This window comes from Protomyctophum bolini (assembly GCF_963924005.1).
Source record: "Protomyctophum bolini genome assembly, chromosome: 8".
Lineage (NCBI taxonomy): Eukaryota > Metazoa > Chordata > Actinopteri > Myctophiformes > Myctophidae > Protomyctophum > Protomyctophum bolini.
This window is the reverse complement of record NC_137869.1, coordinates 28,300,741-28,319,002: the sequence shown is the minus strand read 5'-3', so window position 1 is coordinate 28,319,002 and position 18,262 is coordinate 28,300,741. Positions and strand designations below refer to the sequence as shown.

Genomic DNA, 18,262 nt, shown 5'->3' with positions numbered 1-18,262 from the left:
GATTCTCATCTCTCTGATGCGTAGGCTACATTGATGGATTGCTGACCTAGATTGACGTCAGAAAGCAGTAAAGTTCCATGCATGCAGAACTTATAAGTTAAAATATTATGTGATATTTGGAATTCTCTGAAGGCGCCTAACTTAAGCCTATATACAACTGTATTCATCGATCAATGTGAAGGCCATGGCTCCATACTGAAACGTAAATCGGTGTTATAAAGAACTTTATGTGCACATGTTTTCTTGTGATAAATCACAATATGCGAGATTAATGCATTTCCCACACGATATATATCTAATGCGCCATTTGCTGCATGGCATGAAGCATATTGTTCACTCAATGCATCACATGGTCTCGTCAAATAAAGCATAATTTCATGAAACACGTTATTGCATTAACGCCTGCATGGGTTTCTCCAATATCCTGAAGGTGTAGAATAGGCTTATAGGCCTATACCTTTGACCCAAGGAGGCTAATTGCAATTGTGTATTATTATTATTAATCAATCAATCAAAACCTAGAAAAGTTTCATATATGACAATTAATGGTCCCATTCTCCCTATAAGTTAAAATAAACAAATATCACTAATAATCAATATGTGATGTAAGGTTTGACTCTACAAAATGTGCGTTTACGCTGATGTGACACGTCAATTAATATTTAACCATCTATTTATTTAAGAGAGGAATCACATGCTATACTGGCGCCAAGTCCAGCGGCTTTATCAGAGAAAACAGGCAACAAACCACTCTTATCCAAAAGCTCTCATCAAGGTAAACGTTGCACATAAAGAAAAATGATTGAAGCTCGTCTTATCTTAACAAACGTGTAATGCAATCTTCTTGCCTTTTAAAAAAAGGATTCCGAGGTTCAGTTTACAACATGACAAAACCTCTGTCTCTGACACATAGAGCTCGTGACGTCAGCTTGGCCCCAGACACAGGGCGCGCGTGTTAGCATGGCTGTGCGCGAACACGTGCGCAGGCACAGCTTAACATGAGCGCGGGCACGTCAATATACACGCTGAAAGCGTAGCGCTGGCTTTCGGTAGTAGAGGGTGCTCTACGGCGAACGAAATACAAGCAGACGCAGACACCGACCCACGGCGAGCAGTGGTTTGTGGCACAGTTCTGTGGCGGCGGCTGGGACGAGATCCTTTAAAACCATGCTGGATTGACTGCACAGAGGCAACTACAATCAATGGCTCGGCTTTGAAATCGTTCAAAATTTATTGGAAAGGAGTGTGTGAGAAAGAGCGAGAGTGAGAGGGGGAGAGGGAGCGAGAGAGAGAGAGACGCGAGCGAGCGAGAGAGTGGCGAGAGAGGGGTGGAAATAAAGATTCTTTCAACGATGGAACTTACAATGGAAAACATTGGAAATCTGCACGGCGTGTCTCACTCTCATCAAACGAGTGACTTAATGAACTCCCCTCACGCACGACAGTCTTCGGCGTCGCATCGGAACTTGGTGTCGCACGGACGGTCAGCGATGGTGTCCAGTATGGCCTCGATATTGGAGGGGGCAGGGGACTACCGTACAGACCACGCTTTGTCCGGTCCCCTGCATCCCGCAATGACCATGTCGTGCGACTCCGGGATGAGCCTGAGCAGCACCTACACCACGCTGACACCGCTGCAGCATCTGCCTCCCATATCCACCGTCTCGGAAAAATTTCACCACCATCCCCACCCACATGCTCACCACCATCCGGCACATCAGCGACTCACAGCCGGGAATGTTAGCGGCAGCTTCACCCTGATGAGGGACGACAGGAGCCTCGCCTCCATGGGTAACCTATATGGCCATTACCCCAAAGATATGTCCGGCATGGGGCAGTCACTGTCTCCCCTGTCCAACGGCCTCGGGTCTTTGCACAACTCCCAGCAGTCTCTCGGCGCCTACGGCCCCGGAGCTCACCTGTCCAACGACAAGATGCTCTCGTCGGGGGGATTCGAGACCCACGCAGCCATGTTGTCCCGGAGCGAGGAGCACTTGGCCAGGGGTCTCGGTGGCCACGGGGCCGGGCTCATGACATCGTTGAACGGCATGCACCATCACAGCCATCCGCACTCTCAGGCGAACGGGTCCATGCTGTCAGACCGGGATAGGCAGGCGGTGGGCGGCGGACAGGGAGGTGGGTCGGGTCAAGTCGAAGAGATAAACACCAAGGAGGTAGCGCAGCGAATAACGGCGGAGCTCAAGCGCTACAGCATCCCCCAGGCCATCTTTGCCCAGCGGATCTTGTGTCGGTCCCAGGGAACACTCTCTGATCTGCTACGGAACCCTAAACCGTGGAGTAAACTCAAGTCGGGCCGCGAAACCTTCCGCAGGATGTGGAAGTGGCTCCAAGAGCCGGAGTTCCAGCGGATGTCAGCGCTCAGACTAGCAGGTGAGTGAGGAGACAGCTCTGAATCTGACTGATGTGGAGGGATCAATTAGAAGTCAATGTGGCGAGACTGTCAATAGCTGCTCAAACACACATTACTAGAAGTTATTAGTCGATGGCATCGAGTAAAACTTCATCATGACAGTTGGGGTGTTAAATGTTTAAGGAAATCTATATTTTGATTGATGTTACAATCCATGATAGTGTAAACAGGCGCTTTACTTTGGCAAGCGCAAGGGCAAGCGTTAGACTGTAAAAACAAAGGATATAGGGTTGCTATACTATCAACCAAACAAATCTCTGCAAAGACCTATATTGGCTGTGTTTTACGCACATAAACACAGAGGCGCACACCCGCACAGCCCAGACAGACAGCCCAGACAGACAGACAGACAGACAGACAGACAGACAGACAGACAGACAGACAGACAGACAGACAGACAGACAGACAGACAGACAGAATACAATGGAAGAGAGAGAGAGAGAGAGAGAGAGAGAGAGAGAGAGAGAGAGAGAGAGAGAGAGAGAGAGAGAGAGAGAGGAGTATACAAACAAAGGAAATCAAATCAAGCTGCGGATTAAAATGATTGCATCTGAGACCCATCACCCATGTGACTTTAACGGTGAAATAAAGCTATATATACATGATTGACCTTTTAGCAAGCTCCCACTTCTACGTTGTGTAATCAACCCCCCCTCAAACACCTATAGTGTGACTTTGGGCCTGTGCGTCCATGAAGAGCTGCTATACTGTGTTCCCCTGTCAAATACGCGAGGCGCAAACAAGATGCGTCTGAGGCGTAAGGGCCTGGCCAACGAGTCACAGGAGCGTGACCTCCTGTGGATCAATATTCCAGGTCCCAGCGTCCCTTTCAAAGTAGCGCACTGATAAATGATCGATTTGAATGTGAAAGACAACGAAACAAACAGATGCGTCTTCTTCTGCATGGCCCCGTGTTGAATAATATTCATATATGGCACACATGCTTTCCAAACGCTTGGCACACTGTTAATTTCCAAACGTGATTTATGCCCCGTGTTTTATCTGCTTGTGGAAATGTGTTGTGTGGGTTGTGCACTGTGAAATGAACTATTTCAATTACAGCAATTATACATCAGGCTGCAGCACGGATGAATAAAATATACCAGATTTATTGTGGAAGGCCAGCCAAGCACACACACACACACACACACACACACACACACACACACACACACACACACAGACACAGACACAGACACACACACACACACACACACACACACACACACACACACACACACACACACACACACACACACGCACGCATGCACGGACGCACGCACGGACGCACGCGCGCAGGATTCTAAGCACGTTTGTTAATTTGTGACATGCAGGTCATTCGGAATGATGATCGATATAATTTGGTGTCCAGACTCACTTGCGCAATAGCTAGAGGGATAACGAAACAGGGCCTAAAAAACATCTCAGAAGTCAGACTATAGACATCACAACTTGTGGCCCACAAGAGATTAGTACAGCGCACTTTGAAACCGATTAAATGGGACTTTAATGAAAATGAGAGACATTACAATAGGGATTAAAAAAACCAGTGGTTGAGAGTCTCTCATTGATGTTTGTGTAAAGGCCCCCGTTTAGACATGCGATTCCAAACGTCAATCAGCGCTTCTGCGTCGTATTTCAGCGGACAGTTCAATTAAGCAGATATAGTGGCATATTTTAGTTCCAGTCAATGCCCTATTGAAAAGCACTTAATGGAATGTAAATTGTTCCTTTGCGCATTTAGTGGGGTTCTGGTAAATAAAGATTTAAACACTCCACAATTGTCTGTTTAAGTGCCACTGCTGTTAAAGCTAATTGGGCAATGGGGTTTTATATCTTCCACACCCTGCATGCGCCGGGATAAAACTCTGTTTCAGTTGACACATGCTGCCGTACAGTGACCGAAATAGAAGAAAACAGAGCTATTATATACACTGGAATAGGGTTGCTAGGGAACAGCTTAAGGGTCCAAGTTGTTCCATGTCATATTCACTGCAAAACTGCAACAGAAAACAAACATTTAGGATGTTTATGTGGTGGCCAAGTATGAAAAGGTCTGCGTAAATTAATGTGAATTGATGTGACCACACAAAACCCCCGAAAAAAATGTATATAGCCTAGCTTAAGTGGTAACAGCTATAGGAGCACAAGTCTTTGTTGTGTGTTGTGAGCTACCTGCTTGTCAGCACCTTTGAGGCAGAACACAGCTGGGCAAATGACAAATGATTTGTATGTAAATGGCTCGAGCTACATTTTACTTATTGCATTTAAAATCGCCATTATCCGCGGTGCGTATATGTGGGCTGGGAGTGGGAGTTGGAGGGTTTGTGATGCTGAAAGGGAGGCTGGGCAATACTCGGTCGGCCACATCAATCAATAAATTCAAATTACTATTCCAAATTCATCACAGTCACACAAATCAATGCAGCTGCCCTGCTTAGCTAATGTGAAAATGCCAGTGTCTGCACACTCACATGACGATCCAGTCCCGGAACGAAAAACAGAGTAGAGAGAGATAGGCCTATGGGCTATCACGTTATTGGTGCATGGGGGGTTCTGACATGGGGAATGTGGCGCGTGCCCTTCACGCTCGACGTCTGCTAATGGAATGAGGGCAACGCTTTCCCACTCACCCTATTCACTCCCTCCAGGTCCAAATGGAAGGTGCAGATATGGATTAGGCGGCCTAACCCTAGGCCAAATAAATAGCCTCTGTCCTTGCACCTCGCAATTGCAACTGCATGCATTGGTTGAGTATAGGCTATTAATAAATAGGACCTATACCTGTTCCTAAGCTAACCTTTTAGTAAACAAGAGGCTGTAAGGAAGACGCAGCAAGGTAGGGCCTGGGAGGCATTTAAAGATTGCATTAACGATGAAAACAATTCGTCTTTGCATCTGTGTTGAATTCCACACTCCATCTCAATGTATTTGGTCGGGTCAATAAAGCTGTGATCGATAAGGATAGCCAGTGCATCTATCAATTATCCCGCCTCAGCACTCTCTCCCATTGGTCTCTCCCCGGAGTAGAGGGGGAGGTTCACAGCCAGGAAAGGCGGAAAGAGGGTCGCTTAAAAAAAAGGGAGAAAAAAAGGAAAGAAAGCCTTATTGCACACCTTTTTCTTTCTCTCTGCTGTAATCACGTTACATTTGTTGAGTGGAAAGCAAGCTCACTCTCAATATGCCCTTTGGGGTTTCGGTTACACAATCATCAACCGTGTAAACATACGTTCACTATACGCTAATATTGCAAAGAAATCATCGATGAAACCTCTACGAATTGTCAAATGCAATGCATAAATGGCGCAATAATTTCTTCTTGGTATTGCGATGGAATCTGATTAAGTCTATAAGCAAATCGAAATCCAAAGCAATGCATTGCCTGCATATATTGCATGGTTTCGTGTTGTGGTGGAGTGCAGGACTGCATGCCATGATATGCCAAGTAAAGGAGGACTGTTTTCTCTTTCCTCCTGCACCGAAAAAAGCGCATGCAGTTGGTTCATTATCATTTGAATGGCCAGAGCACGTGCCAGAGTGTGTATAGTAGGTCAGACCCACAAGACCCGAAGAGGAAAAAAAGACAGTGTGCGAGGGTGGGCCGCCTTTATTCACGTTTCAATGAGACACACGCCGTTTACATAGACCTCCTAATACTTACTAGGGCAGACCCCCTCCCCCCTTCCTGCCCCAGCCCGCCCGTAACAAACAATGCTGCGTACGTCCTTTCTCCTCGAAGCGTGCATCAGTGCATGCCCATTTCCATTTATTCAATAGTAAATACATTTTTATTGACCTATTCAATAATTAGTCGTTTCCTTGGCTTTAGCCTACCTCGCATATCAGTGGTGCTGTCCATGGTGCTGAAATGCTCCCTGTACGCATTGTGCTGTCTATAGGCAAGTATAGTAGTGCTGAAATGTTCAAAACTATATGGGCATGTGTATTACACATGGCGCTGTCCGGCGTGCTGAAATATTCCAAACTAGGGCATATTCCAGTTTCTTTCGCCAATAGGCCTATACAGAGTATACACTTGGTGTAGGCCAGAAACATCACATTATCATCCAACATTGGCTTCCATGGATCAATATCAGAGTTACGTCAGCTTCACAACCCTATCCTTATAGGATTATATCTGAGTCCAAAACCAACTGAGAAATCAAACGTCGGTCTTTGGGGGTTTGAATCAAATGATATGAAATGGAAGACGGTTTATATAGGCTATCGTAGCAAGCTATTCACCGATAAAAAACAAAACATAAATAGTACGGAGTAGGTCACTTAAGCCGAGGATAATGGTTTTAATTGGAAAGGGCATAAGATGTGATTGATGTGGGATCATCTAAAACAGGCTTTTTCATGAAGAGATGGCTTGATGTTAGCCTGAAATGATCGATTGGTACTTTAATAATTGATGTGCAAGGGGAAGACTGGCGAGTGAACGGTGCAGCTGCGGTTTCAGACTCGCTGTTCGTTAAGCACAGCTATGTGTGCTGTAAATACGGAGACGTAATGTACACACATCCTCGACGCTATATAGGGGCACTATACGGTTATTGAACAGCCCTTTCTTAAGGCATTTTCCTTATAGGCTATCTGTGATAGCCTATATAGATGAGATAGCAATTTGGGATTTGGAACATTATCTGCTACCCATGCAGGATGAAAAACGGCATGCACGTCGTGCAGCCAATATAGCATATAGCCGGCATGTCGCCTCATAGTTCGCTCTCTCTCCCGTGTGTATGTGATCGGGATATAGAGTGCGTCTGCGCCATACACATTGTTAAGGCCGATCTGGCGAGCCCTGAATCTGTATCGATTTCCATTCCCCCGGCCTCTCCTTTCCATCTCTGGAGCTGCGCCATGCAGCCATACAACTCCCGCTAGCCTCCCCCCACCCCCCACCGCCCCTATACCTCTCCACTGTGCAACACCATTTCTCCCATTAACAGCCCAGCCACCCTTCATAACACAAAACAGAATGACTAATAAACACTTGCTCTTACACTGGTTTGCACAGGTCGCTGCATGCTGCAACAACTACAGTCACGCGGTGTCTTTTACCTTTGATCATTGATGGACACAAGCCTATATCTCAATATTCCGTGCATGCAGGCTTTACATTCACTCAACCATAAAGGTAGTCATTGTGCAGATATTTCACACAAACAGTCAGGGAGTCGCTGTTGTTGTTGCAGAATATAACGTGAGTAGAATTCAAAATACTAAAGTTGCCTTATACTGTCCCGCACACGTCATCACCTCCTTTGTCTTACTGGAAACGGCCAGCTGTTGGACTTCGCGCGAACGCGCGCACACACACACACACACACACACACACACACACACACACACACACACACACACACACACACACACACACACACACACACACACACACACACACACACACACACACACACACACACACACACACTTTGCAATTATAAATGCAGCAGAGCAGAGGTCTGCGCAGCGTGGCTCTGTACAGTCTAGAACACCGTCTATTCTATTTTAGATGATCAATTCCTATGTTGCTCCGTCGCCCCCTCGCCAAACCGGATCGATAGGAGAGAATGACCTTTAAATCAAATTGCTCACAGACTCGGCTGAATGCACGAGGCTAGCATCAAAGAGTTAAAAGCCATTGCGTGCATGCACCACATATTATAATCTAAATCTGAAACAGCATGCCTACTGTCTGCGAAGCACTTAGGGTTCTAATCATGAAGAAATTGCGCGTTCAACCTACGCTGTATAGCAGGATAAAGGATAGCCATATACTATTTAATGTTGAATTATACAAAACTGTATTTCGATGGCTTTTGACCCGATAGTCGCCGAAGGCTATCATGGACTCCATTGATATCATGGCTCCTTATAAGCCATTGATTGGTGTTATTGTGCAATATAGGAATGTTGACCAAAACATTCCTAGCCTATATGCACGGCATATACATATAAGGCTATACCATCAAAAACCATAGCTCCTTGTTCCTATATACCTCCACTGTATCATATGGTCCAAAGCAAATTATAAATCTCTGACCACACTGGCGCTGAAACACCAAAGTATCTACTCTGCCGCGTCGCGGTAGCCGCTTATCTGAAGCCCTGACAGGCCATTGCTTATTAAGGCCCGATAATGGCTTGTTTAATGCGCATGCTAAGAAACGCGCGGCAAGGACATTGTCAACGCAATTAAAGGAGAGAAAAGGCGCATATTCAATTTAAGGGTGACTCACCGAGAGGTAGATTGATAAGAATGGTTTGTGTTGGCCTGATTAAATCAGGTTGCCCATAGACTGTTACCCAAGAGAGTAGTGGCGTGCTAATCGTTGCTTATCCCTTTGGTGGGAAATAAAAGAAATAACATATAATGAGTAGGCCTAAGTGGGACACGTTAAAAAGGTGTCCGGCTTCTATATAGGATTATAGGACATTTGGTTGAGAATAAGATAATGTCGGCATTTGAACGTTTTAATTATTCAAATATTTATATAACGCCATTGTCCGCCAACCAACCGCAGGAAAGAAGTGTTCTGTATAAAATGTCGTATTAATTGATCAGAGATGTTTTCTATTTTGTGATGGAAGCAGATGGTTTGATATGGGACCTCTGTAAACCACTCTACAGTACAGGGTCGATCACAACAAAACCGCAATCACTGTCTCGCTCTCTCTGACACACACACACACACACACACACACACACACACACACACACACACACACACACACACGCACACGCGCACACACGCACGCACGCACACACGCACACGCGCACACCTTGCCGTACCCGCAAGTGCAACCTGAAACTCCAGTTGGGCAAACCCACACAAATCAACAAAGGAACAAAACGACTGTGAAATCAATTGATGAATTAATCAATGTTAGCCTATATATGTCTTTTGCATAGCATGCTAATACATACTGCGATTTGGCCGTTCCCATTTGAATAATCACATAGGCTATGATTTGGCCGGTATGGACTGATTGATTCAGCCAAATTAGTTTATTAATGTTTTCACGATTACTGATATTACACGTATTGATGTGGGCTTGTGCCTATGTGTGTGTGTGTGTGTGTGTGTGTGTGTGTGTGTGTGTGTGTGTGTGCGTGTGCGTGCGAGAGAATATACTTTCGTTATAGGCCAACCACATAAATTAGGCTTCCTAACTTTTTATTTAAAATAATAATAATAATAATAATAATAATAATAATAATAATTGTAATAACGATTTTCAGAAAGCAGCAATGTTGTAATTTCAAGTTACAAACTATTATTATTTGAATTTATATTATCGTGATTTTTGGATACTTGAAGATGTTTTCACGCTGATAATTACAGGACGTGCAGGCTATAACTAGATCGAGCTTTGAGACGAAATGTAAATGAATAAATACTGTTCACCCACATGTTTTTTATATTGATCTTCCAAATTATATTTGTTAGTGGATAATAATGATGGCACTCATATACGAAAGATAAAGTTTATCTGAGAGAAGAGGACATTATTGTGTTTTGTGATCCACTGCAGTGTATTTTAGTCCAAAATAGACTAATTACTAAACTGATTTCCAAAACCAAATAACACCGTTGAAGCCGTTATCTGTTTAAGTTTTCACCGACTTGTTGCTATATAAAATGCGCAAATAGCCTTGTCGTAAGTTCTAAAGTAGGCCAACAAAAAAACGTGAAAAAGGTGAAATATTCTAAAAAATATATGATAAAGAAATCTGTTATGTTAGTCTATAGACACATAATTATGCATGCAGCAATGATTTGAAAAGTAAGGCCTATATAGGCATACATTGTCAAGTATAACTTCCACTTCCCGCAATAGCGCCCTAGTGGCTCAGTATTAGCCTGTATATACTGTATAAAGTGTATATATCTGAAGGCGCTGCCGCTTAGTAAGTATAGATATTACAAAAAAAAGTACGGTGGAGGTTGAGTCCCATGGGTGACAGGGAGACTGTTTCTCACAGGCAGTAGCCTGGCCTTTGCGGGAGAGAGTCGCACCGCACCCAATTTCACATCAGCCCCGTTCGGCATCGATCTATGTGAGGCCGGCTGGCCAGGCCCATGGTGCGGTTACCTATCGATTCCCCCCATAGCCTTACCACCCTCTACTCTCCCACTTCAAATCCGACAGAGCAGGAGAGAGAGCTGCACACAACCCGCTGCTGAGGTAGCTTTCACACGCTCTGACATTTCATTCTTTATTTGCAACCAGTTCGGTTGTTTTGCACGAGTGTGCATTGTCGGTCTGTTGACTAGGCTAAATGAACATACAGGCATAGCATACATTCAAATTATTTAGAAATAGTTAGGCTATATGTGTGCGCAAAATAGAATGTCCCAGTGTTAAAATCCCCAGTGTTAAATTAATTGTAACTATGGTGTTTACATTTGTGCACTCTGTGTTAAAATAAAGCTGAGAATTTGACAGTGTGTCAAATGACAATCCTAGCCTAAATCTCGCTAAATTATAGGCTAATATTGGTGAGTTGAACAACCATACATAAAAGGCTATATGTCTGACTCTGCACACGAGAAAGAAAGTGAAGCTTAGAAAATAAAGCATTATAATTATCATCATCACCACGCATAACTGGTTCAAGCAATTATGAGTGGAATCAATGATAATCTTAGATAATATAATATCATGAGCGAAGCCATGCATGCACTCCTGCGCAGAGTGCAGGCTACTATTAACTTGGCACAAAATAATGCAGGTTAGAATTCAGCCATACAGTTCTCTCAATCATACACTTAAATGGCTGAATGCTTTTCATTATCCAAAAAGTCATAAGCGGAGAGATGATCGCAAACGGCCATCTTTATTGATTATCGAATTGTTGACGCGCTGTAATTTCTCAGGCTTTATAGGCTATACATAGAGGCGTGTATAAAACAGTATAGCATTGAATAACACTATGGCGCATATATATATATATATATATATATATATATATATATATATATATATATATATATATATATATATATGGCCGTCAGATGTAGACCCTAAAATATAACTTGCGAGCTGTGACATCTGTGAAATAGAATATTTATAATGATACTGCATTCGCTGCTATATATGTTCACTGTGCATCGTGTTCAATATTTGAATTTAAGACTGAGAATGACCACAAAATTATATAACGTTATAAAAACACATTATTATTATTTTGTTTTAAAGGCTATACACCTCGAAACAATGATGAACTAGTGGAATGTATAGGGGAATCTGAGCTGCATCATGCGCCCTTCAGATTGAATGTTATTGAAGTAGTGGGGAATGCCTTGCAGCTGAGTAGCGAGGAAGGAAAACAAACAAACTGTGTCACTTTATCAGTATATTAACACCAATTCTCTCTCATTACATTAAGGAGTATTGAACTGGAAGTGATTTGGACTGGCGAGAGCTTGGCACTGCCCCGCAGGTTGAATGGAATAAATACTGTACAAACAGCCTTTTAAATTGTAGTCGTGTCGATACCACACTATCAATCTTAATCGAATAGTCTGAGAATGTTCAAACTAACAGCAATTGGTAAAGAAAAACATAATCCCGTGCCTTTTGAAGTAAACAGGTTTGAAATGGGCACACTATATATAAGGCTTATAGCCTAAAATGTTATAGGTTCTCGCAGTAGCTATATCGTGGAAGCAAATGAAAGCCTAGCACGCCGAACCAGTAAACGTGTTTATTGGTAGCTTAATTAAATGAGTCGTTAGGGCCATAACCATCCGTTTATACCTTATGGGGTACATAAAAGGACAATATAAGTATAGGCCTACAATTAACATGGATATAATTTGAAAGCACTGTGGCGATTTGGGGAAGCGCAAATGCATGAATGCATGCCTGCAGCATGAGATGATCAAAGACAACATGTTTTTATAGAATGCAAAGGACGATGAAATGTGAATTATGCGTATATAGGCTATAGCCTAAAGAAAAGGCAAAGTCCAAAAGACGCAAGATAGATAGGGCAAATATATTTGGCATTATCAATTCAGAAATAATAGGCACATGTCTATACCTATACCGGTATATATGTGACAGTCTGAATAGTGGGTTATATATACCATCGTGTGCCAACTGAGGGGGCAGAGAAAGGTTGACGAGCACGTTTCCTTTCCATCCAGAGTGTTTTGTCTCCACCCCTCCATGAATGTGCACTATATGGGCCCACTCCCCCTGCAAGGCATAATTAATTGGACGAACTGAATTTCACACACGAATTATTCACGAATCCATCGATCGATATTGAACACAGGGCCTTTCTCTTAACCCCTCTTGGCGTGTTGTGATGCAAAGAATATTAATGCCATCGGAAAATATTAGTTTTTTTCTGCTATGTGAACTTATAGCCTACATTTACAGTCAACAATAGGCCTAAAGTAATTTGAGGACAAACATTGTATGCTTCCTATAATGTTTTATAAATCAAGACATTTTAATAATGGCCTTTTATTAACAGTGATATTAAAAAAAAGTTCAATATATAGTCTAGCGACTCTAGGCCCAACGTTATGCCTGAATGAAATAACCCATATAAACCCTAAAGGTTGATATGGTTTGGCTGCCTTAATATGAATGACTTGCTTTCTAATGAATGGCCCGAGTTATTTCCATATAGCCTACGCTGCTATACAGATATGACCACCTTACACCTCCATATACGAGATCTAACTATAAGAAAACACTATAGCCTATACCAAAAATAGGATTTCATAGCGTGGGCTGTTCTTTGTGCATGAGTTTGTGTCCGTCTCTGTGCGCTCGCTCGGTGCCTACTGTAGCTCTAAAAGCTGCAATGATCGATTTTTTTCTTTTCTACGCCGAGCTTGGTTCAGTAATCAGGGCCCCCTTCCTCACCAATCGATCGATATTGATTACTAAATCCAGCGCCTGTAGCAAAGGCAGCACACTATGGCGCCCCGTGCAGCCGGGGCACAGCGAGAGTGACACCTACCGACAGACAGACGATAAAGCACCAAGCTGGACTCCCACAGTGGTTGATTGTATGGCAGGGCATGACTCACCATTGAAATAAGCTGGAGAGAAGAAGAGGGGAGGGAAATGCTCTTGTTTTGTGAGCTCTATATATATTGTCAGAGAGTCAGAGAGCAATACAGTGTTCTTGGAACTGGAACACATCTGAGGGGATTGGGGAAGGTTTGTTATTTTAAAACATTTTCAAGAATAAGTATGATAAATATACTGCGTATAATATTACCTGATAATCCCTATTTGCAATTTAGCCAAGATTTGTGAAATATATTTATAGAACCTTATGGGAATAGATTAAAATAATATTTTGTCCAGACAACTTGAGAAAACAAGAATGGATGTGTAAGACTTTCCTTCCATCAATAACACACATCTTATTCCTTCCTTGTTTTTTCTAGATACACACCATGACCGTAGTAAAATTACCGAAAAGGTAAAAAACATATATTTTTTCTTAATAAAACGCACCACAATCAAAAGTATAAGCTTATACAAGGCTTCTGGCATGCATGCTTGTCATCACAGCTTTGCAGAGGACAAAGGGCACAAAAACAGATAACGTTAAAAGATATGAAATATCACAAATGTTAGGAAATGTTTGGTCAGGGTGTGTGAACTGTCTGCACGTCATATGAGTGAAAACAAAGCTCCACCATCTAAAAAAGTACAAGTCACAGAATGTGGGAATGGAAACTAAGGGGATGCAATTCATGGCAAGGGGTTGCTTTTTTAGAGTGCAAGAAACATCAGATAGTTATTTGTAAGAGTTACATTTATCACATATTAATCACTAGCAATTTAATCCCCTAGCATTATATTGGGTTCAATTCTTATTGTCGAGTTGCAGGATTTTCACCACATTAACCCTGGCATCCCTAATTTGGGCATATTTCCAGAAATCTGTAAACATGTCAAAAGATAGCACTGCTACAATCCCACAGGTCAGACATTTTAGCAATTTGTTGTACAAAGAAATATATAGCGCTTAAATTACTTGCTTCTTTACATAATATTGTATTGTAAATTAGACCTTTCACACATGAAAATATCCAGTGAATGTTATTATTTGAGCAAGAACAAATCCACATGAAGGTCAATAATTCATTCATTAAATGCATCCTTTTGTGCATTAACTTCACACAGATGGAAGTGAAACATTCAATGATGCACCACACATTCTGAATCACTTTAGGGAAAGTCCAAACCACGCAATAAGATAATAATCTTCATCATCTTGGCCACTGATAATATTACCGTCACAGTCAAATACATAGTGTTAATTTAACTTCTAAAGTAAATTAACAGTATTTTACTGTGCACAACAACACTTCATCCCTGCCTTCATTAGTCTACACAGTGTGTAGTGATTGATAAGATTCTGCTGCATATACATATACAAGATGTGCATGAGCGTGCTTATTTTTGTGTGCAAATCTTTGTGTTCGTGTACAGTATGTGGTCTTGCATGCGTGAGTGTGTGTGTGTGTGTGTGTGTGTGTGTGTGTGTGTGTGTGTGTGTGTGTGTGTGTGTGTGTGTGTGTTTGTGTGAGTGAGTGAGTGAGTGAGAGACACACACACACACACACACACACACACACACACACACACACACACACACACACACACACACACACACACACACACACACACACACACACACACACACACACAGAGCTGCAGTGTTGATGTAAAATATGAATATGATGGATGGGCCTGTGTGCAGGTTAGACATCTGTAGTAAACAGATTGGACTGCGATGGCTGATCAATGGGCTCTGCTCCACTGTAATTAGACACACAGCGCCACTGCTTGGCTCCAGCCATTTCAGCACAATCACACACACACACACACACACACACACACAGGTGCATGTGCATCCACGCGTGTACAAGCTTGCAGAATCTCTGTCAAATACGCGCACACACTCACGCACACACACACACACACACACACACACACACACACACACACACACACACACACACACACACACACACACACACACACACACACACACACACACACACACACAGCATATGCTATAGGAAAATTACAAATGAGCTTTAAGTGCTTTATATACATGCAGTCACACACACACAGCATAAGAGTGAGAAATAGTCTATCTTGATACAGTGCATAATCCGAGAAGACAGCCATCTTGCTATTTTGTCTTATTTCCTCAGTGAGGCCATATATGGAAGCTGAGAGGGACACATACAGTGCAGGAGAGATGTCTCTGGTAGGATTAGAAGTAACCTTAGAGTATATATACTCTAAGGAAGTAACCCAGGGCCAGCAGGGCTACAGTGTGGCTACAGATCTGGTCTTCACACACCATCTCAGAGCACCGTCTCTCCCTTTCATCTACACACGTCTACCGCTACTACCCCATTCACCCCATCCCCTGCAAATGCACCACAACTTATAACAACACACTTACACTCCATGCAACATTCTATTAACTATTAATTTCTCTGTTCCCTGGCTACAACCCCGCCAACCCCACCAACTCCCACGGGGCCACTCCATGTGTTTTCTTTTGAAAATTGCTCTGTGTATGTTGCGGGCGCTCATAGCGAGTCCTGCATGCATGCATCTCTCTGGTGCTTGTGGTGGAAAGGAGTGGGTTATAAATACCCTCTCGGAGCTCAATAGAGTGGGCTCCAGTGGGGTTCTTTTTGAAGTAGCAGACTGCAGAGCTGCTGGGGGGGGATTCTGGCCTCCGTCCCCGTGGAGAACCCCCCCCCCCCCCCAATTCCTACAGCAATGTGGGTCAATATCTCCCTCTCTTTCACTCCTCGTTCCTCTCCCTCCCTCCTTACCCCTCTCTTTTGGGTTCTGAGACACACAAATGTGCTCACTTTGACTCATCTTTCTTTCTTTCTTTCTTTCTTTCTTCCTCCCTCCTAACCTAGACTCACACAGCTCCACATGCACAGACACACAAAAAACGTTCAATTTTGTGCAACAGTCACTCAGTCCCCCATTGCGACTCAAACTGCATTAATATTGAATCAAACAGCAGCAGTGTCTCCAGCTAGCAGCCCCTTCACCCCCCCCCCCCCCCCCCCCACCAAACACACACACACACACACACACACACACACACACACAACCTATCTCTATCTCTCTCACCGCGGGCTGGCTCCCTGTCTGCACTCTGCAGGATGCAAGGAATAGTCCCACTGGGCAGAAGGCATGGATTAGCTTTAAATCAAGTTTAATATACAACCATATAGATGGAGCCGTAGAATCTCTCTTGGTGTATTAACTTGTTACATGTTTAAGCACAGGCTAACCCCAACCCCATCCAAAGCTGCTACTATATGGATAGAATGAAGTTTGTGTATTTACCTTGATGTCTGTTTTTCTTCCATTTCTCTGCTTCCTATCCTGATCCCCATTGCCATCCCTCCCACCACCCCCACCCCCACCACCACCCTCTCCAAGCCTGCAAGCGCAAAGAGCAGGAGCAACACAAGGACCGCAACATGGCGCCCAAAAAGCAGCGCCTGGTGTTCACCGACCTGCAGCGCCGCACGCTCATCGCCATCTTCAAGGAGAACAAGCGTCCGTCCAAGGAGATGCAGATCACCATCTCCCAGCAGCTGGGCCTGGAGCTCAACACCGTCAGCAACTTCTTCATGAACGCCCGCCGCCGCTGCGTGGACCGCTGGCACGACGACCACGGAACGAGTCCCGGGCAGCCAGGCACATCCGCCACCACCTTCTCGAAGGCCTGAGGAGGAGGAGGAGAGGGGCCTTCAGAGAGCTGGGGACACAGGTTGGGAAGGCGGGTCAGGTGGGGGGGATCCATGCTTATAGTTTGTCTGGATCGTTGCCCCTACCTGGCCTGGACCATCTAGAATGTGTCCTCATGCCTCAATTTCATTTGTGCCATGCAATCACCTGGTCAGTGACAAAAACACAATAAACCACAACCTCCAGCTCCTCCATCCACTGGACTGTTATGAAAACCTAAAGGTCAAACATAAAAGTCAGGTCCACTTCACATCTCTCTCACACACACACACACACACACACACACACACACACACACACACACACACGGACAATCATTGTGTCTTTTAAAAAAAAGAAAAAACTAAACTCCAGTTTTATGACATCTGCGTTGCTAGCAATTAAAGAGTCACCAAAGATATGACATTTTTGTTTTTTGGACACCATCAGACGGCAAATGCCGGCCCTTCTTGTCCACAATATTTCCTTCGGATTCTGCTTTTCTCCCAACTCTCCTCTTTGCGTCTGCCTCTCTACTCTTTCTCATCCCTCTGCACCCCTGGATGCAACAAGGGCATAGAAGAAGATGATGAAAAAGAAAGAGTGGCAATAAACCTGATGGAACAGCACATAGCCCTATTATCAAAGCCCCATCCTGCACACACAAGGCCATCATAAAGAAAACAACGGATCCTATGAAAAGAAAATAACAAGGCTTTCCGATTCTTCTCTTCTCCTCCTCCTCCTCCTCCTCTCCATCTACCTCCCCCCTCCCCTCCTGTACTCTGCTTCACTCCTCGGCCAGAGGTATTCCCTGCTGGCCAGCCATTTCAGAGAGCAGCTCGGTCTGATCATACTGCAAACTAATGAATTGAAAAATGAATCGATGCAGACAGAGAGAGCGGGACCTCGACCCCTCCTGAAGGTGAAACTCAAGACGCTCGGCAGTGAAGATACTCAGGTCTGCCCAGACCAGGTCTATATTTTTTGCACAGATGTCGGAGGCCTGCAGGGAGACTGTCACTGTCGTCGGCGCTCTCGAGAAGAGCGCCC

General features: G+C 43.9%; 1 protein-coding gene across 1 annotated transcript; it reads left to right on the top strand.

Annotated features, from left to right (window-relative positions):
* Positions 1-1,352: 1,352 nt before the first annotated feature.
* onecut3a (one cut homeobox 3a) lies at positions 1,353-17,211 on the top strand (the record flags this gene model as incomplete). Its single annotated transcript, XM_080769705.1, has 2 exons — positions 1,353-2,391; positions 16,880-17,211. 2 exons carry the CDS (start codon positions 1,353-1,355, stop codon positions 17,209-17,211), a joined length of 1,371 nt encoding a protein of 456 aa, XP_080625831.1.
* Between the last annotated feature and the right edge of the window lie 1,051 nt (positions 17,212-18,262).